The 21,265-nt window shown below is 58.1% G+C and overlaps 1 protein-coding gene across 1 annotated transcript in view; it reads right to left on the bottom strand.

Annotated features, from left to right (window-relative positions):
* The window catches only part of CRAMP1 (cramped chromatin regulator homolog 1), a 53,491-nt gene that overhangs the window by 23,968 nt on the left and 8,258 nt on the right, over positions 1-21,265 (bottom strand). The window contains exons 3-6 of the mRNA XM_030300111.1: positions 17,022-17,224; positions 10,917-11,070; positions 6,216-6,299; positions 3,321-3,369 (exon numbers count right to left, since the gene is read on the bottom strand). Coding sequence (XP_030155971.1) covers positions 3,321-3,369; positions 6,216-6,299; positions 10,917-11,070; positions 17,022-17,224 — 490 coding nt within the window. The remainder of the gene's footprint in view (positions 1-3,320; positions 3,370-6,215; positions 6,300-10,916; positions 11,071-17,021; positions 17,225-21,265) is intronic.

Genomic DNA, 21,265 nt, shown 5'->3' with positions numbered 1-21,265 from the left:
ACTTCAGCTCAGGTCATGATCTCATGGTCCGTGAGTTCGAGCCCCGTGTCGGGCTCTGTGCTGACAGCTCAGAGCCTGGAGCCTGTTTCAGATTCTATGTCTCCCTCTTTCTCTGATCCTCCCCTGTTCATGCTCTCTCTCTCTCTGTCTCAAAAATAAATAAATGTTAAAAAAAACAAAAAACAAAAACAAAACAAACCTTGAAAGAAAAAAAAGAACGGGGGTACAAAGAGAACCCCAGTGTGAGGTGGGAGCCCCGCATCGAGCCACCTCACTGTGGCCACGCAGCCACGCACACACCCCGCCTCACTTCCAGAAAAAGAACAGAGGCCCCTATGTCCCGCCCAGGAACGGGTCTTCTCTGTGATGCCCTTTTGCTAGCGAGAGCCAATCTGAGATGTTACAAGCGTGGCTTGCCCATTGATCTGACCGCTCTCTAGAAGTGGGGTGGGGTCAGAGGGCATACGCACCGAGCTCCCGCTGTTTGCAAACACCCACTGTGGACGGCCGAAGCTAACGCCTCTCCATTCACGCCTACCACTGTGACTGTCTGCCTTCCTTCTTCTCCTGAGCAGAGGGGGGTGGTACAAGGCATCTAGGGAGGCGGGCGTTAAACATTGACCCCCTTCCGGATCTGGGTGGGGTCATCACGCACTCACAGGGCTGTGCAGGAAGGAGGCTCCGAGGGCATCCCTGCAGCGGTCCCCTGGCAGCACGGCTCAGGGAGGGAAGTTGCTGCCGGGGGACTCCGGCTGCAGCCCCACACCTGTGCATTCAGAGAGTTCACAATGGAAGGTAGACACCCTCTCACGCCCTCAACGTGACCTGCTACTGTCAGCCTTGACCTTGTTCTCGGGGTGAGGTCGTGTCCCATCTGGCTCCTTCCCGCCTCCCCGCGCATAGCCCACACCCTAGGGGGAAGGAGCCGTGCTCCCCTCCCAACAGGCAGAGGCTCTACACAAATTACGTGGAACCTTGCATGGGAAGTTCACCCCTTGTCCCCCACAGAGTCACCCAATCACCGATGGCATCGGTCCAGACTCACGCGTGTTTAATGTTTACGGGTCATAACCCAACTGTAAACATTCAAAGCAAACAGAAATCCTTGCTTGTCCAGAATAATCCTGACCATCACGTTACCTCTGGGCTTTACTGTGATGGTTCCTCACTGAGACCGAGGGCGCCCGGTGCCGTGTCTGAGGTTACCTGGACCTTCGGACCCCCAGCTCAGGGCCCGGGGCTCTCCAATCTCTGGCAGCCCCTAAAACTGATCCTCTGGACACTTTCAAACTTATCAAAACACGCCTTCCTCACATCAGATCAACCATGAGGCATCAGGCCCGCGTGCCTTTCCAGAAGCCCAGGAGCCCACCCTCTCCCCGTGCGGGCCCTCCCAACAAGACCAAGACAGAGCCTAAGACAGAGCCAAACGAACTGGCTTTGCCATCAAGCTGGCCACACACGCCCTGAGCAGAAAGAACCAGGAAGAGTCTCGGCCAACGACTCGGGTGACTCAGGTACAAGGTCGAGTGAGAGCTCCCCCAAAATCGCATCCGGGGACAGCACTCCGCCTCAGGGCAGCTCTCGCCCGCTGGGCAGACGGTAGCGTCAGAAACCACCTCGACCAAGGACTTCGCCTGCCGTCCAAGGCTCCTTAGGTGCACACAAGCCGTTCAAAGAGCCCACAAACTCAGAAACTGTAGCAGGCGGCTGGCGGGGGAGGGGAGCCAAATGACCCACAAGGCCACAGCTGGTGGCCTCCAGGAGGCTCCCTCTGCCCAAAGACGAATTTTTAAGGTGACCCGCACTCCCTGGCACGGGGGGGGGGGGGGGGCGGGGGGTGAATCGGGGCTCGCCGGAGCAGCGGTGATACGCACAGCCCAGTTACCATCGGGCCTGTTCACAGAAATAAGCCCCCGGAACTGAACAGGGGCATCTGTAAGGGAAGACGCCGGGCTGGAGCCAGAGCACAAGTCACACGGCTGGCCCCACTATCGGGGGCTCACACCTGAGGGACAGGCCTGCAGACCACCCGACAACACAATCAGGGAGGAAAGGGACCTAGGTGCAGGAAGGCCGTGACTGCAGAGGTGGTAGGGCCGACCAGCCTTCCACCAGCAGGGGGCTGGGGACGGCAGGTGAGTCCAGCTGAGACGAGGAGCAGGGATCTGGGGAGAGTACACGAGCTCGGGGCGGGGGGACAGACACGGCAGCTGGCGACGGGGGCCAGGCCGAGAGAGAAATGCACGCACACAGAAGCTGCAGACCGCCGAACGGGGGTGGTCAGGGCACCGGCTGGAGCAGCTATGAGAGGCCGAGGGGCCACACTGCCTCCACCTGACGGGAAAAGAGCAAGCGGTGGCCAGGGGAGACCTGAGAGTGTGGGGTCGGGGCCTTTCCCAGAAAGAACTCCCAGAGGCTTCCAGCTGGGGCCCAGGAGACGTCTAGGACACGACGGGATTTATAAATCGAGGCACAGAATTGGGGACAAGTTAGATTTGGAATCCCTCACCCACAAACAGGGACAGAAGCCCCGGGGAGCACTAACACGGCCCACGGAGAGCACGCAGGGGCACAGAGCTCAGTACGCCCTTGGGATGGTCCCAGGAGGGGCGAAGGAGGAGAGAAGACCGGGCAGTTACAGGGCTGGAGAGCCGCGAGTCAGACACTTGGCTGGGGGCCGGGATCACCTAGCAAGGCTGACAGCGCAGGAGGGCTCCAAGGCCAACACCGGAGTCGGGGCCAGGGGGCAAAGCACACGGTGCCACTGGGACGACGGGAGATGGGGCACGTGGCAGGGGCCACGTGCCACCTCCGTGGCAGGAACGGCCTCTGCAGTTGGGCTAAGCAAACAGGAGAACCCCAAGCTCCCGGACGCCGTGAGGGTGAGGGCAGAATGCAGCAGCATCAGACCTCGCTTCGCCTCGTGGGGCACAGAGCCCCAGCAGGTGCAGGAAGGGGCAGCACAGGAAAGGGACCGGGAGGGCGACAGAAAAGTGGAAGAGGGCTTGCTCTGGTGAGAGGAGAAGGCACTCCCCAACACGAGGTGGGAAAGGGAACGTGAGGCGGGGAGGGCCGCGTGGACGCTGCCACCCCCGTGGGGGACCCGAGGGAAGAACGAGACAGGGAGCAGCCCAGGCCAAGTCTCCCTGCTCTCCTGGGGCTCTGAGAGGCTATCAGCTTGAACCCTGGGGAGGTCAGCACTTCAGGGACCTCGGCGAGCAAAGGGAAGAAAACCCCACGCATCTTCAGCTCTGCATCTCAGGGAAGGGCGCACGCGTCCACACAACAGCAACGCTCCCCGAGACGGGCCTACTCACCCCGCCTGGATGAGCTCGTTCAGCTTCGTGGCATTCTTGTCGTCCATACCTAAATGCAAAATAAATAAACGTGAGCATGGAGTAGTTCGGAGCAAACTGGGTAAACGGTCCCAGGTTGTTATCTTCAAGTAGAAAGCAAACACCCCAGTTCCTTTACAGAACATTCAGGGATTTCCAGAACACAACCCCTCCGGCAGCCGCGGCTCCTCCGGCAAAGCCGGTGCTGAAGGTGCTGTCGGCACCTGCACGGCCCTCCTTCCCTCGGGACTTTCTCAGGGGAAGCAAGCGCTGACTGCCTCCGGCCCAGACCCCCGGCACGCTGCACCTCTCCTCATCCCTAGCCTCCGAGCTCAGAGACTCGCTTCTCAGGGCACCCGGCAGGCACACTTCTCCCTCTGGGCACGTGCCATCCTTGGGCCCGGTATCGTCGGTTGTGGATGCCTAGGTGCCCGGGGTGGACGAATGACAAAGCGAGACCCTGTGCGTTCAGTAGAGCAGACGCCACGTTCCTCTGCCCTCCCAGGGTTACTGCTGTCCTCAACAGAAGACACAGGGACAGAGAGCACGCGGAGGTGGTGGGGGTTTGAGGGTCGTTGCAAAATTCTTTGGACTCTTCTGTACGTTTTGGGGAAACGAAATTAACAGGCCATAAACACACAACCAGGCGGAAAAGCAAGACAAGAACAAAATCCTTAGAGCGGCCAGAGAAATGTGGTGCATCCCCTCCAGAGGCACGAGGACACAACGGTCAGCGGCCTCTCACCAGAAACAGCGCAGGCCAGAGACAGGGGAATAACAGCTTCAAAGAGAAGACAGGGAAAACTATCAAACCAGAGCTCCACATCCGGCAAAAACACCTTTCGAGAACGAACACAACCTAAGGGCTCCTGGGTGGCTCAGTCGGTTAAGCGTCCGTCTCCTGATTTCGGCTCAGGTCATGATCTCACGGTTCGTGGGCTCGAGCCCCACGCTGGGCTGTGAGCTGACAGTGTGGAGCCTGCTTGGGATTCTCTCTTGCTCTCTCCCTCGCTCTCACTCTCAAAAATAAATGTTAAAAAAAGGTTAAGAAAAAGAAAAAGAAAACAACATAAAGCTTTACAGATGACTCACCACTGAAAGAATTCACAGCCACACACGACAGCTGTGTGGCAAGAAAGACCAGCGCGAGTCCCGCAGACTGAAGGGAAATGGCGCAGAGGGAGCAGGTGCTGGGAAAGAGGCGCGGCAGGGGGAGGCAGGTGCGCAGCCAAGCAGCCGCCCTGCAAAGAAAAGCTGCCCAGACACACGGGTGTCTCCCGGGCCCCCCAACACCAGCCCCTGTCACAGAAAGCCCCCGTGTGAGACTCAGTCCTGGGGGCAAGAAAACCTGTCACTTAATGGCCAAGGAGCCTACGGTCACTCGTTTTCATCCAACTGGAGCGTCCTGAGCCCCAGGGACAACGCCTAGGACAGGAGCTGCCACGATGCTAGACATGAGCAGTGCACGTCCGAATCCCAGGAACACAGCAGAGACACCACGTCCGCTGCTTCAGGATTCGTGAGTCTAGAGAGCTCAGGGAGAAACAGGCGTGTCCACCGCTGGCACGCCCTGAGCACGCTTTGTGCACAGCCCGGAAGCGGCTCCCGACGAGCAGTCACGAGAGGCTGTGGCCTGGGGGTGCCCTGCACGAGGCAGTACCCCGAAGCCTGCCCTTCCCTGCAGACTCACAAAACGACACAACAGTGTCCCCGCAAATGGACCCGTCGGGGGAGTGTTGTGGGGGGTGGGGCGCTCAGGCAGGGCCTCATGGGGTGCGTGTGCGAGAGAACGTGCAAGTGTGACGTGCAACTGGGCTGGGAGGAACCGACGAGGCACCACCGGCAGGACTGGGTCAGCTGAGCTGCAGGGCGGCAGGAAGAGGGGCTGAGGTCCAAGTGCAGGGGATCCTGCGATAGCCACGGAGGGTGACGGTAAGCCGCCTAAAGTTAGGGAGCAAGGCGCTGACAGATCAAGGCCAGCATCACGCAAAGTCAGACTGGCTGAGACACGGGCACAGCAGGGACAAAGAAGGGGCCCCACACACCACCCACCAGAGGACACAGGCGGGGAGCCAGGCTGGCCTATGCGGAGCAATCCATAAACGCCTGTCCCCCCCTCCTCTGCTTCCACGCCCCTGCCCCGCTGCCCCCTCTGAGTGGCCCCTCGCACGGTCTCATGGGGCCTCGGGAGCGGCCCTGTGGGTGAGCGCTCTTCCCCCGTGCGACGGTGGCCAGGGGCACCTGCAGAGACCAGCGCGCCCCTCTCCTTGGAGGTCACATGGGGAGGCAAGGTCGGCCACGAGCTGCTCGGTGCCCCAGGAAGGCCAGAGCAGCCAATGTCCATCGGAAATCTGGGTGCAAGGAGACGAGCACCGAGACACCCGCGGAGGGACCTGGACCCTCCCAAGTACCAGTGTCTCGGGAGACCAAACGTGAGGCTGTTCTCGTCTACGGGCCCAAGGGGTGCCACAGGCTCAAGTGGGACCACGTCCCCAACTGGCGCCCAGACAAGTGCGTTGGGTTTTCCGGGAAAACTGAACGCGGACGGGTACTAGGGAAGACGGCAGCACGTCGAGTGGTGACAGGAAGGCGGGCACGCATGACAACATGCCTGGGTCTAGGACGCCTGAGCGAGAGGGCGCGCACGTGTGGGGAGGGGTGCAGGGACGTGGCCAATGTCAACGACACGCCGGCCTGAGGGAAAGTGAGGGTCTGTGGGGCCGTGGTGCTCGCCAGCGCACCGCACGTAAGACGTTTTCAAGAGTCAAGTCGGGGAAAGGAGAAGAGCCATGGCAGTAAAGACCCAACGGCGACGGTACGGCAGGCCCCGTGAGGAGCAGCCACACGTGCGGGGACCCCCTGGAGCCCCATACTCACAGCCCCCAACCTTCTTCCGCAGCTCGCCATAGCAGATCAGACCATACAGCTCCTGGGACGACTTCTTCAGCCCACGGGAGAACACTGAAAGATGAAGGACGGACAGCGTTAGGGGGGAAGACACACACGCCGGGGTCGGCCAGCTCGTGGCAGGGAGGGGTGTGCGGGACGTCGACTCTGGGGACACGGAGTGGCGAGCCCACGGGAACACAGGGCCGCTTTTCAAATCTGCAAAGTGAGAAGTTAAACAAGAAACCTGGGGAGGGGCTAGAAGATGAGTGATGTCCAGGCAGCGCGATGGCCCCCAGGAGGAGAAACTGGGAGGGGGGTGTGGCCAGCTTCAGGGAGGCGGGGGGGGGGGGGGGGCGGGGGGGGGCGGGGGAGGGGGGCGGGCGTGACCACTCAATCTGTCACACATCTCTCTGCGCACACACAGAATCTGCCTGAGCTCTGTGTGAGGCCGGCAGTCCCAGAACCGGGGAGGTAGGGTGTCGGACCATCTCTGACCGCTGACCAGCCCGCCCCGGGCCCCGGGCCACACGGAAGAAGAGCCACAGCCCCTACGATTACAAGTATTGACACCCAAGTCCTCAGCAACAGACCCCCTTCATGGGGAAGCGATGCATCCGGGTCAGACGCCACACATCCCTGCCCGCACCCTAGGTCCTGGCCTCTGGTGTGAGCAGAAGGCTTCCAGAAGCTCCTGAAATGACTGAAGACAGACTCGGGACAGAACATGTCCCTTTCACACACCTCTCTTTCCTGCTGAGTTGTTGCCTGGAGCCGTCCTGGACCCAGACAGCATGCAGGGACGGCAACGCAGAAGGAGGGCAGGCCCTAGGTCCCTGGCACCCGCCTGGACCGCCTATGCGCTGAGGTCTGAGACGCGAGAGAACCCTTCCATACTACCCAAGTTCCACGGCAGCTGCAAGCAACCTTGGATACAACTTATCAGCCCAGCCCCAGCAGTCTGGTGGCTCTTATGTCGCCTCACAGAGCCGTGACCGGTGCACCTGAGCCTCCACTGTCCTCACGACTGCTCTCTCCGGCCTCTCCTCGGAGACCCCTTTCCAAAGTCGCAACGTTCACCCATGTGTGATTAAACCACCAGGCAAGGAAAACTACGATATATTAACAACTAGAAAATAAGACCTCGAATAAATGATCTAAAACAAAAGCTCCAAACGTCGCACAGGCTGCAAGGAGCCGGGAGCTGCTAACACCACCGGTCAACTGCTCCTCAAGGTTCTCCTGACAAAGACGCAAGGTCTCATTGGATTCCCACAGGAGATCGCTACTAAGGATGCTTTAGGGTCCGCTGGGCAGAGGACGAACAAGCACGGGTCGTACCGACAACAGAACGGTGACAGCCATACAAGGGAACGAGGCTCTAACGCCCGCAGTGACGTGAATGCACAAAGAAGACGCGATGCTCGGTGTGAGAGGTCACACGCAGAAGGCCACACGCTGTTTGGTACCGTCTGTGTGAAGCGTCCAGAGCAGCCAATCTACGGCTGCAGCGGCTGAGGACGGGTGGGCGGCTGGGCAGCACCGAGCCCTGAACTAATGCCCGTGCGCCACGAAGGGGCGGCCGGCTGCCACCAACGTGCACCAACGTGCTCGCTGGGATCGGCCAGAAACCCAGGCGGAGCCGCCAGCTCAACAGAAAGAAGGCTCTTCTCGTGGGCCACTATTCTTAGACGCCAAGAAGCACACAGGTCAGGTAAAGGACAGCGGGGACGTGGGCCACACCGTACAGAAGGGAGCCCTGGGTCTGAGCCCGCAGGGCCTGCTGTGGAACCGACATGAGGTGCAGGGGTGGGACCCGAGAGCGGCGGCTCGTCCACCCCTCGGCCCAGTCGGGGAAAGAGCCGAAGAGGAGTCGCACCTGCCGGGACCAGGGGGGTTCAGGAGGCCATCCAGGAGGAGGAGGCGACAAAAACACAGAAAATCGACCCTAAGTGCCTCTCAAATCCAACCAAGAAAAAACCCCTGTGTGTGGTACTGCATCTGCCCTGGGGACCCGAGTGTCCCCAAAACAGTGGCCACTCTGCCCACAGTCTGGTCGGCATGAAAGACAGTGTGTCCGCTGGCGGTCCCAGAGTGACCTCCCCCGTCTCGCCCTGCAGCTTTCTCACGTGAAGAGAGCTTTCTGGGACGAGCCCCTGGGGCAGAGCCCCCTCTCGTGGATGACTGAAAGCCGCTAGAGAACAGGATGTGCAACAAAAAAAAGTATTAAAAAAAAAACACAAAGAGCCAAAGAACTACGACTGTGCCTGCGGCCGCCGGCACAAAAACATCTGTGAAGATGATGGATGTTGTCGAGTCTCAGACTCGACAGGACCTGGACCAGTGGTGATGTTTTCAAATCAATTAGAGATCCAAGCAGCGCTCTCAGGCAGGGGTGAGCACAGCCAGCAAACACACGGACGCCGTGGGGACAACCTGGTCAACGATGACACATGGCTGACTGGCCACCACGCACCCAGGCCAGCAGACGATCTTCCGTGACTGGTCACGTGGACACCGAAAGCAAATGAACAAAACAGTATCGGCAAGAGGGCTGCCGACTCTGACCGGGTGGTCCCCATCCACGGAAGGGGCAGGCTGCTAGGAGGTGCTGGACCCACCCATCGCTCTGTGATCTGCTCCGCCCCGAGGCGCCAGCGGAAGGTGCTCCAGCAGTGAGAAATGACGACGCTTGCTGGCCAGACAGCAGCTCAGCATGGCCAACCCCTGGGCACAATCGTGCACTGCACACGGGGCCTTGGTGGGAAGGCAGACGTGCCGCGAGGGGGACAAGACACTCAAGATGAGACGCAGCTCGTTTCACCTGTCGTGTGAATTTACCCAAAGAAAGGATTTCTGGAGGAGACTGCCGTGTGGACAGGGACGCCGCATTACTTAAAAACACGAGAAGTGAGGTGCCGGTCTGAAAGGAAACATTTGCGGTAACGCCGACTCAAGGAAACAAGGCTGAACAGAAAGCACACGGAGAAATCCCACAGTGGCGGGAGAAGGTGGCCTGCAAGCCGACGCACAAAGGAGGGAGGGTGAGCCACTGTGCTGAGAACACGGCGGGGGCGTCTGGGGAGAGGGCACTGGCTTGGCCGTGGGGCTCGGCTCCCCCGCTTACCGTCAGGAAAGGATCTCCGTGTCCGAACCCGGGTTTTCTCGTGTGCCCTCGGGGTGGCGTGCTCAGCGAGCACAGAGCGGGCCAGCCAGCAGACCACAGGGGGCAGGGAAGGATCCGGGCCCGGCAGACGCGGCCCCGCTGTGGATCTGGCGACGTGAGGGGCAGACTAGGAAGGGCAGGACCAGACGGGGAGAAGAGCGATGCTCTAGAACAGGACCAAAGGGGACCAGGCGGTGGGGACAGACCCCAGAAGCTCTGAGGTATGACCAGCAGGACTCTGACTGGCGGGTCACAGATGTCCACAAAGATTCAAAGGGAAGAAACGGCAAGGGACGGTGTCAGGTGATAACCGTGACCATCTAGAGCTTAGGCGCCCCCTCCCCAAGGGCTCCCAGACAGGCCAGTGGCAGCGAGAAAGGATTCCTCTAGGATAGTGGTCGCCAAATGCAGGCCAAATGCAGCCCACGGCCTCTTTTTGTGAAGGAAGTATTTGGGGAACACGGCAATACACACGTGTGTACATCTGGTCTACAAATGAGCTAAGGCGGCAGAACGTGGCAGTTTTGTTAAAGACGGTAAACCCCGAAGTCCCAAATATTTACCATCCGGCCCTTGACACAAAGGCACACCCCTTGAATCGTGCTCTCTGGGCCTTTCTAAGGTCAGAGGAGGAACCCCAGGTGCCAGGGGGAGCCAGGGAAGAGGGGCTGATGGGTCACCCTGGGTGGTGCTGGCTCCTGCGTGGCTAAAATACACCCCAATGTGCCGAGGGAACGGCCCACAGGCGGGGCCCAGGCGGCAACACGGGAGTCCCCAAGGGCTGACACAAAGGGCTCACGGCAAAGGCTCAAAGTGGGGATGACCACTGCCATCTCGGTCGTCCTACGTGAGGATTCGTATTGTTTACACAGAAGGGTCAGAAATGAACGCAGTCGGGAGAAGCAAACGTCTGGAAGGACGGAGCTACAAAAGCGGTTGTGGAAGTGAAGACCAGCGTTGAGAAGGGTGGAATCAATGATCGAGTGCTGGTGTGACCCGTGGGGACAGAGGGGCTGGTCAGAATGGCTGCTTCGAGAGGGACGTCAGACCCGCACTGGAGGATGACCCGGGTGGGTGAACTGAAGACACGGCTACCCAAGCCTGGCCTCAAACCCAGACGTGAGCCTCGGGAGAGCTAGCCCTCCACCCCAGCCCTGCCCAACCCCCGCCCGGAGGAGCCACCATCGGGAAGAGAAGGGTGGGCGTTGGCTGTGTGTGCGCATGGTGGGGGGGTCCGATTCTGGCCTGCTGCGCCTGTGGCCGCCTCTCCTCATCCACTGTGGTGATCCCCCCTCCCAGTGGGGTACGCAGGCCCAGAGCACGAGGAATGCATTCAGCTCAACGGCCGGCGGTCACCAGAGGTACCAGCAGCCGGAGCACCGCGAGGCACGGGAGCCCTGGCAGCAGGGCCGGGTGAGAACCACGCCGCGGCGTGTCTGACGGGTTTGCCGGAAACCAGCTCCGACCGGGAGCCGGCCGCGCCTCCCACCTGCCACCTCCCGCGAGCCAAGCCTCGGCACACTCACCGTTATCAAAGTCAATGTACTTGGTGATCTTGTGCCACGTGCGGTAGTAGAAGTGGCGGACCTGCTCTTTGTTCTTCACCATGCTCGCGGGCTTCCCTTTCTTCTTGTACTTGAGGGCGATGTTGTTCTGGATGGCTTCAAAGTCTTTCCCGTGCTGGAAAATTAAGCGCACGTTAAAGGCACAGAGCTTACAACAAGGCAGGCTTCCGTACCGCACAGATGCTTCCCGGGAAAGGAGAAAGCCGAACGGACCGTGCAGCGGTCAAGCACGTGTCCTTCACGGCATCAGCTTCAACCTCGCCTCTCCAGAACCTCAGGGGGTTTTTTTTGTTTTGTTTTTTGTTTTTCTGAAACCCCAAAGATGTGCGTGAAGACTGAGGTCTTAAGTGGAATAATGGATAAGGCAGCAATAGAAACTCAGGGATAAAACCGTCATAGCATGGGAGACCAAAGAGTAGGACCCCAGAGCAGGAGGACACAATGCTCATGGCTCAGATGAAAAGCTTAATGCCCAGAGTCCCCTAGAGACCATGAAAGAAGACAGCACCATGAAGACAATTGTGCGAACACAGAACAGAAAGACGAAGGAGCTCAGAGTGTTGTATACCTGACCTCTTAAAACAATACAACCATCCAGAAACATCCTCACTGCTCTGGTCAAACAAAACGCATCCTATACTCAAATACGGGCCGCAAATATAAACACTTAGAGAACCACAGAATATGCTCTGAATACACCTATGGGCCATCCTTCCTTCAACATCTTCATGCAAAAGCTGAGAATTTCTGAGAATTTCAGACTGGAACTGATGCTCCAGAGAACACCGTCACCACCAGCACTGTTCTGGAGCTGCAGATGCCATCGAAGCTGAGGCAGTGAGGAGTCCTGGGGAGGGCCCAGAGATGACAGCATGCCAGCAGCACTGTGCACCCCCAGCACCCATATCTTGGTTTCTAAATCCCACTTCCCGAGAGGAACCAGGGCCTCTTGGAGAGATGGGAGCAGGGAAAGTACCAGTGAGGCTGGAATATCTTGCTGTGCACGGATGCAAGTGCCGACGGCACCACAGGAGCTTGGGGGAAGAACACAGGAGGCAACCTGAAGAGGCTCCCAGTGGACAAATCTGCCACAATCTGGGCAACAAAACCATCAATGGTGTGAATAGACTGTGACCCAAAGACTAGCCTACATATCCCTGAATCCACATATAAAGGAATTACTGAATTCACACCTAAATACGGGAGACGAAAGAACTTTTTCTTGAATGAGATTTCCAACTAATAAGTGTAGGAATAATGAAGTCAGAAAATCGTGACGGACAAACGCTGCAACAATGGTTATTTCAGATAAGAAGTGGCAATAGTGGCTAAAGTTAGTGAGGAAAAAATGAAAAATGGGGTATTTATTTACGTAGCCTCAAAGTAAAAAAAAAAAAAAAAAAGACTAGGCAGCACAGGACCTGGCAGGTGCCACCTGAATGCAGTCACCAGGGGTCACACCACGAGGACAGGACAGAACACCTCACACATTCCAGACAGGATGCACCCAGGACAGCCCACACTCCCGTGGCTTCCTTGACAAAAGTGCAAAGTGTGTTTAATCATAAGGAAAGCTCAGAGAAGCCCAGAGCTAGGGGCATTCCACAACCTAACAGACCACAAGTCTTCAAAGGGTCCAGGTCTTGAGAGCCAGAAGGAGGTCCCCAATGGAGTGCTCAGGAGTCATGTCCACTAAATGCAACGTGGGACCCTGATCCAGAACGGACATCAGTGGGAACACCAGCTAAACCTAGTAACACCTGCGGGTCAGTAAATGCTACGGTCCCACGTCGAATCTCATCATGCTGGCCCCACTGAGGTTACGTACACATCGGGAAAGGTATATGGAATTCTCTGTCCTCTTTCTGCAAGTTTTCCTCCAAGTCTGAAATTCAAAGTTAAAGGGTGCCTGGGTGGCTCAGTCTGGTTAAGCGTCTGATCTCGTAGTCCATGAGTTCAAGCCCTGCGTCAGGCTCTGTGCTGACAGCTCAGAGCCTGGAGCCTGCTTCGAATTCTGTGTCTCTCTCTCTCTGCACCTCCCCCACTCGCACTCTGTCTCTCTCAGATATAAACGTGGAAAAAAAAATTTTTTTAATGTAAAGTTAAGAGGCATCGGGGTAGCTTAGCTGGTTAAGAATCTTACTCGTGATTTTGGCTCAGGTCATGATCTCACAGTTCGTGGGATGGGGCCCCGTGCTGGGCTCTGTGCTGACATCATGGAGCCTGCTTGGGATTCTCTCTCTCCCTCTGCCCTCTGCCCATTCCCTGCTTGCTTTCCTCTCTCACTCTAAGTAATAAGCATTTTTTTTTAATGAAAAATGAAAGTTTGAAAAAGAACTCGTTCATTGTTTAAAAAAACAGCTTGGGCACCTGTGTGGCTAAGTTAGTTCAGTGACCCACTTTGGCTCAGGTCATGATCTCACAGTTTGAGTTCGAGCCCTGCGTCAGGCTCTGTACTGACAGCTCAGAGCCTGGAGCCGGCTTTGGATTCTGTGTCTCCCTCTCTCTGCCCCTCCCCTGCTCATGCTCTCTCTCTCTCTCTCTCACTCTCTCAAAACTAAACATTGAAAAATTTGAAAACACACACACACACAACGGCAGGTAAAACACGAAAAGGCGTCTTCGATGCCCTCCTCTGGGCGCCCGGCTCTCCGCAGCCCCCCGCCCCCCACAGCCCTTGATCAGAACCACAATGCAACGCGTGCAGACGGCCTCTCCATCTCTCGGCTTCGCTGCACGGCGGGAACCAAACCCACGAGGCACAGTGGGCTCTCAGTGGGCTGGAACCAGAATCTGGGTTTGGTGATTCCCCATCCCGTGTTCTAAGACGACGCTGCCTTCTGAGTTCCTGGGGTGCCTGTCAGCATGGACTTAAAACTTTTCAAGCTCCTGTTACACTCCCTAATCAGATCGGCCCTTCGGGGCGGCTTTTTCGCACCCTGGCACCGCTCCCGCGCTCTGTCCCGCAGGGGCCTGTACCCACAAGCTACCCGGGGAGAACTAAGCACGGGAGCCTGGCCACTGAGGCGGAAGTCACAAACGTGAAAAGGGAAAACGGGAAGTCGGCAACAGGCTTTGTGAAGAACCAACCAACACCGAGCGGGTAATGACGTCAAGGATGACAACAGTGACGTCAGCTCCCTGACAGGGGCCACGGCCCACACCCGTTGCCACAGGAAGAGTCTGGGACAGGCCTGGCCCGTCTGCGTCCCTCCCGGAACCGTCCCAAGTTTCGTGGGTGGCGAGGGTGGAACTCCTGCCTCTGGGAAGTGTCTGAAACAGGAGACAGCACAGAAATGTCACCCCCCACACACACAGGGTGACAGAGGCTCCGTGCCGTCACTAGAGTCCTGCACGGGTCGGGCTTGAACTGCCCCTCCCCGTTCCTCTCGGTCATGACAGCTGCTCAGTCCCTTGTGCCTCTCTGTGCCGAGCTGGGTCTGTGTCGCTGGAAGCACAGCTGAGTCCCACGTGTGCGTGGAAAAGGCAGGAGTGACTGACACACACCGCAGGGGCCCCCACGCCCCTCAGTCCAAGCCGTTCTGTCACCCCCCCAACCCCAGCTCGTCAGCCCTACATCAAGGCCTCGCCAGGGTCCTGCCGAGCCCACGTCAGACACACAGCTCAGTGGTAAAGCACACACTCGTCCTCTCTCTCTCATGCACAAACACACACGACACGTGGGACACCCAGTCTCAGCTGTGGAAAGCATGAAGTGACCAGAAATGTCAACTATTATGGTTAATCCAGGATTTCAGAAGATCTCAAACACCTCGCTGGTGGAAAACGTACAACCAGAAAGCTGGCCCAGCGACAAGGGACTGAACTAATTTACCCAAAGACAGGCGGGGCTGGTCACTGCCAGGGAACCCTCCCCGCACTTTTTAACAGACGAGCGTATCTTCCGCCCTCGTTCTGCACCCCGGCAGCCAGACCCCCACAGAGCTGCACCCCCCGCCACCCCCCGGGAAGGAGGGGCCACACCAAAGCAGCTAAGGTTTCAGGTGAGGGTCAGCTACACATTCAAGGCCAGTCCTCAGCCCTCCGGTCTTCCACGCCTAACACACAACTTCAGGGAGGCCTAGTCTGGGGACGTGAGTATACAAGACCAGCCCGTGCCGTGCTCTGAAACCGTCACGGGGAGGGAAAGAACATACTTGACCTGTGTGAGGGACTCTGCACCTGGCAGGACGAGCCTCAAATACACACTCCGTGATCTCCCCGGACGACTGAGTCCCTCGGCATGGACACGGTGGCCTCCTCCAACAGGGACAGCAGAACCGAAGCACTCCCCGGAGGGAGAAGGGCAGCCAGGGGAATATTCTGCCATCGGCACGGAGTCTTCCCTCCGCGCGGCTCTAATCTCTCCAAGGACACTTGGGCGTATCAGGTCCAAAGCCCCTTTCTGCCATGAGCCCTGTTTGCCAGGCTTGGGAAGACTTTTCCATCACTCCCATTACTTCGCTATTAAAGGAATCAGGCTCGGGGCACATGGGTGGCTCAGGGGGTTAAGCCTCCGACTTCAGCTCAGGTCATGATCTCAAGGTTCGGGGCTTTGAGCACCACGTTGGGCTCTGTGCTGACAGCTCAGAGTCTGGAGCCTGCTTCAGATTCTGTGTCTCTCTCTCTCTGCCCCTCCCCTGCTCACACTCTGTCTCTGTCTCTCTCTCTCTCTCAAAAATAAACAAACACGGAAAAAGTTAAAAAAAAAATAAAACAAAGGCATCAGGCTCGCTGACTGAGCAACCCACTCGTGACACCGCACCCCAATGAGGCAACCTACAACACCACACGTACACGGGCGTTCGCTCCAGCGCTACTCATCACAGAATCCGGAAGGAACCACCCCAATCAACAACACAAAGACGGTTAAACAGAGCAAGGGTTGGATGGAGGGTAAGCACTGAGGTGCTGCAGGCCACTAGTGTCTGCTGTCACTGCTCGATTTGGTCACTGTAGTCAAAAGCGGCCAGAAACCACGTACAAGTGAATGGGTGTGGCTGTGTCCCAAACTTCGTTTATAAAAACAGTAAGCACGCAAGCCGGTTTGTTCGCACGTGAAGTAGAATATTTTTAGGCGTTAACAGTATACCGAGCAAAAGAACTGTAACGTACCACAAAAGGGTACTTGAGATTAGTAAAAAGGGTATGTCTGGGGCGCCTGGTGGCTCAGTCGGCGGAGCGTCCAACTTCGGCTCAGGTCACCATCTCATGGTTCATGAGTTCGAGCCATGCTGACTCAAGTCATGATCTCACGGTTCCTGGGTTTGAGCCCCGCATCGGGCTCTGTGCTGACAGCTCAGAGCCTGGAGCCTGCCTTGGATTCTGTGTCTCCCTCTCCCTCTGCCCCTCCCCGGCTCATGCTCTCTCTCTCTCTCAAAAATAAAGTAAATGTTGAAAAAAAATTTTAATAAAAGTAAAAAGAGTATGTCCACTACGGTTGCAAATATTTGGGAAAGCAAAACAGAGAAGTGAGAAAGGTTGGCAGGGAGCACAGCAGTGAGCACGGCAGGGAGCACGGCACCTCTCTTTGGACATTGGGATTGGGATCGGGGGCGGGGGCAGGGGGGGACAGCTTCTATTTTTAGGACTTTCCACTCTGTCCCAGGTCAGCTGTGACATCTCTCAGGGTTGAGCTGCCTGCTCTGACTGATGTGCCAAGTGTCCCCTTGTCCCTCCCTGTCAGGGACCGACCAAGCCTCCCGAGTCAGCCCACTCAACTGCACAGGGAAGGCACAGGGACAGGACAGCGCTCTTCAGGAGAGAATGTTCCTGAGACAACGGAGAGACTCTTGGAAGAGAAGGAAAGGAATCCAACAGAGACGCTTCCTAACAACCACCTCACTCTTAACTGGCTTTTAAAGTCACAGGGTGAGGACACAGGGCGAGGTCCATGGCGAGGCATGGGTCTCGGGGACCCACGCCTACAGCCCACCAGGGGCTCCCCACCGAGCTGCTGAGCTAGGAGATCTGGTAGCCACGTGGCTAGCGAGGCAAAGGCAAACAGGGAAACGCAGACAGAGGCGAGAGGCTGGCCGTGCCGCCTGTCCTGGCCCCAGAGCTCACCTCGTACAGCCCCTCGAAGAAGGTGTTCTTGTCCTCTGTGCTCCACGACTCCCACTGCCGCCGGGCCTTCTTGCCTTCTTCCTTCTCACCGCCTGATGACCCCAAGTTCCGGGAAGAGGAGCGGGAGCCCCCGGCAGGGGCGGCAGGGGCGGCAGGGGCGGCCCCAGACCCATTTCCAGACGACGATCCGCCACCGTCGGCTCCTTGGAGAGAAAGAACTATACAGTGATCTGTTCTGAAGGCTGCAGGGCTCGGGGACGCCCCGCGGCACCCGCGTCAAGGGTGGCGCCACACGGGACGGCACCTGGGACCCACCACTTGCCCGGTGGGGCTGTTCACCGATGACCTCATGCTGACCTGACCTGACCTGACTCCTTCCGATCTTTTTACGGACAGCAAAAGCAGAAAGAGGTTTCTGTGGACCCACTGAGAGAGCACAACGTCCCCACCGGAGGCAGACTGCCCTTTGCCCCGTGACCTGAAAACACACGTCACGTGTCACAGCGTCTCTCTTTCTCAGATGTGTCTGGGGTGAAGTAATTCTAGTCTTTCCAAAAGAACGCAGTGAAATTCAAACTCAAGAAAACATTTAAGCATGTGTGAAATACCACCATCTCTTAGAAACAACCCATACTTCAGAATGCAAATCACTTGATGCCTTTAAAGGAACCTTTAAAAGATCTCAAAGGTCCTCTTTGTTGAACAACTTCCACCGACAAAATCTGACATTCCAGAGTGACTGGACAAGCCCGCAGGTGCTCTGCCAGCAACAGTGACGAGTCCCGGGAACGCACGCTGAACGGGAAGAGCACGGCGAAGTGTGACGGCTTGGCACTCCCGGGGGAACGCAGGCAATCCGCGAGGGGCAAGGGTCACCGGTAGAACACGTTTACGACCTAGCCCACTCCTCCCACCCATCTGGCTCCTTCCTCAGAGAGAAGGGAAGCCCCCGCACACACCCACGATAGCCGGACTCTCCCCCAGGGACCTGCAGGACCATCGGTGGGGAGCAATGCAAACTCTCAACGGCTGGGGACGGGGGTAAAGTAAGACCATAAAGATAAAAGCACTTGGGAAAGCAAAAGCGAAACCAACGCTGAATATCGTGAAATGCTTTCCCAGTGAGATGATCGGCGGCTTGTCCAGGGAGGCCGCCTCCCCGCTCGCTCAGGCAGGGCCTCCCGGCGAGGTACGCCCGCCTCACCCCCTTGACAGGCGTGCGCCTCCAGATCCGGGGCAAAGACGGGGAGTTCACAGCAAAGCACAGGACGTGCAAAACTTTAAGCCCAGTGATCCATCTCCGCTGGCCAAGACCACCCTGGAGAAACATGAGGCGTGGAGCGGGGGTGGCCTGAGGGACGGGGGGAGGCAGGGTCACCGCGCACCAAGAGGTCTGCCGGACCGCGGCTCCACGTCGCTGTGCCGAAATAAGGAGCATTTTCCCCACGAGTCAGCCCCCAGAAAGCAGAATGCGTTGTCACACATGCAGAAAGATCACGCGGCTACGCAGAATGGGTGGGATTCTCTCACGTGGAAAAGTATGCACAAGTTCAGGGACTTCAAAAGCCAACAAGACTGGGGCCCAGAAACCGCCGTTCGTCACCGCTGCCCTGTCCAAGTCACTGCCGCTACCACGAGAGACCCTATACACACACTAATTAAAACTCAGTAAAACACAAAACTCATATCCTCGGTCACACCAGCCACGTTTCTAGCGGTCAGTGTCCCCAAGTGGCTAGTGGCCCCTGTGCGAGACAGCACAGACTACTTCTACCGTGGCAGGAAATGCCAGCGTGGTGTCCGGGAGCTTGATGCCCACGGTCCCAAGCACGCTGTTGGAGGGGAAGACACAGTCAGGGTTTGCCAGCGCGGCCCGTGTGCCTGTCACTCATTGCGCCGCCCACGCGCACAACAGAACCGTCCCCTGGGCGTCCTCCCTCCTCCCAGGGGGCTGAGGGTGTGCGCCACACACATCTGACTTCGTCCATTCCTCACCAAACCAAACCCAAGATGTGACCTAGCGAACAAACCCAACACCCCCCAGGACGCCTCCAACAGGCGGCGACCTCCGAGCACACCTGTCGGGACACCTGGCTTCACACCATGCCCTGTAGAGGCGGAGGCGCTTCTCCCGCCAGGGCACCGACACCCTGAAACCCAGGCACTCGTGGCTGATTCTGGAGCCTGTAATTCCTGAGGTGTAGCGACCCGAGGAAGGGCTGGCTGATCGCCCCTGCGCCACCCACAACAAAGGATTTCAGAGTCCTTTTCAACCTGTGACGAAACGCTCGCTTAGCTCTTTTTCCAAAACAAGAGCGACCCGCCCGGCAGGCCTATCGGTGCACCCGGGGCCGCCGGCTCCGCCAGCCCATGCCTGGGGCTGCGTGTGCTCGGAAGTCACACGCGCGTCTCTGCGGTCTACGACGCAGGCAGCCCGCCAGCTCTCGCGACAGGTCCCCGATCACGGTGCCGGGGAGACTCCAGATCAGGGGAGTGCAGCCTGAAGGCCAACAGGACCGAAGCGCTTCCGAGCAGAAAGGAACCTCAGGGACAGAGAGCAGAGTAAAGCGAATGTCTGAACATTCTTGTTCAACAAACAAAGCAAATCACGCCAAGTAACTATTTCTAGTGTTTGCTGACCATCACTTGAGACCTCGACTGCTTCGTGAAAGTCAAGTAGGATCGCACAGTTTCATTGGGAGAGGACATGCTGTCCGGCCCATCCCCCAAATTCCGGCCGAGGACGGAGGGCGCCTCATCCCGGCTTATTCAAGCCCTCAGCCGCGGGCAGAAACAAGACGCAGGAGCAGAGACACTGTGGCAGACCGTGACGCTGGGTCCCCGGGAGACGCCACCACCAGTGCAGAAACATTCAGATGCCAAGAGCGACGCGTGAAGGGGGAGAGGGAAGCCAGCGAGGACAGAGGGGAGCTGCCGCAGGGGGAAGAGAAGACCGCCGTGAGCAAGACCGGGTTGGGTATGGGGGCTTTCTCAGGGCTGGGAGTGGATGCGCGCAGAGGACCAAGGCCCACGCCCCAAGCGAGGCCACAGGGAGAGCGAGAGCCTGCGTGACGAGAAGTCAGCGTCCAAGAAACCTGGAGGGAGGGGCGCCCGCGTGGCTTAGCCGGTTTGAGCCTCCGACTTCGGCTCGGGTCAGGATCTCACGGTTCGTGGGTTCAAGCCCCGCGTCGGGCTCCGTGCTGATGATGTGGAGCCAGCTCGGGATTCACTCTCTCTCCCTCTCTCAATGCCCTCTCCTACTCACGCTCTCCCTCTCAGAAATAAATAAAAACACTTAAAACTCAAACAAACAAACCTAGAAAAAAAACGTACAAGAGAAGGATCCCAACGGCGAGGTCGCAGAACGTAAGAACAGGCTCTGACCTTTCTGTGCCCAGGCCTGGCACCGGGCCTCACAGCAGACACTTGACGAGAGCTGGGGCACCGCAGGAGAGCAGGTCAGAGGCCCCCCGCCAGGCCCCGAAGCCCAGTGCCTCCAGAACAGAGCCCACCCTCCCTCTCAACCTGCTTCTGTGCCCCAGTCCTCCAGCTGCCCAGGGGCCGCCCAGCTTCTCCCCGTTCCCAGGCCAGCCCTGTACCACCCCTGAGTGAGACAACTTTAACGGCCTCCTCCCCCGTCTCCAAATCATCAACCCTGGCCATGGCCTGCCCTCCAGAGCGTGCACCTGACAAATGCACACGTGTGGCCGGGGTCTGCCGGCTGTCGCGGCCCACTCCCCGCCGGGACGAGCTAGGCCGTCTGCCTCCTGCATGCGCCCCCCCCCCACCACATCTCTGCAGGAGCCCGGGGCACCATCACTCACGCCCCTCACGTCACTGGAATAGGAGACGATGCCCGCCTTCCGAATGGGAACACTGAGGCACAGGGACAGTGGCCTGGCGGGCACACCACGCAGCTGCTTGGACCAGGAAAGGAGGGTGGATTTCTACGGCATCTTTACAGCACGTTTGAACGCTTTACTCCTTTCTGTCTTCACGGTGTGCGGTTATTATCCACATTTCAGAAACAGGGAGACCGAGACTCCAAAAGCACGAAAGCCCTGAGGCCTCTGGGCAGCTAGAACCAAGCCTCCTATTCCAAACCCCGGCATCCTCCCCTTGAGCCACACAACACCATGGTGGCTGACGCCCGCATCACAGATGCTTCTGTATTTTTACTACGCATCGAGCTGAAAAATCCACGGATTTCAGGACGGAGGGAACTTGACCTCGACATCCTTCCC

This window comes from Lynx canadensis, chromosome E3 (assembly GCF_007474595.2).
Source record: "Lynx canadensis isolate LIC74 chromosome E3, mLynCan4.pri.v2, whole genome shotgun sequence".
NCBI lineage: Eukaryota > Metazoa > Chordata > Mammalia > Carnivora > Felidae > Lynx > Lynx canadensis.
The sequence above is the reverse complement of the archived record's forward strand: the minus strand, read 5'-3'. Positions and strand labels throughout refer to the sequence as shown.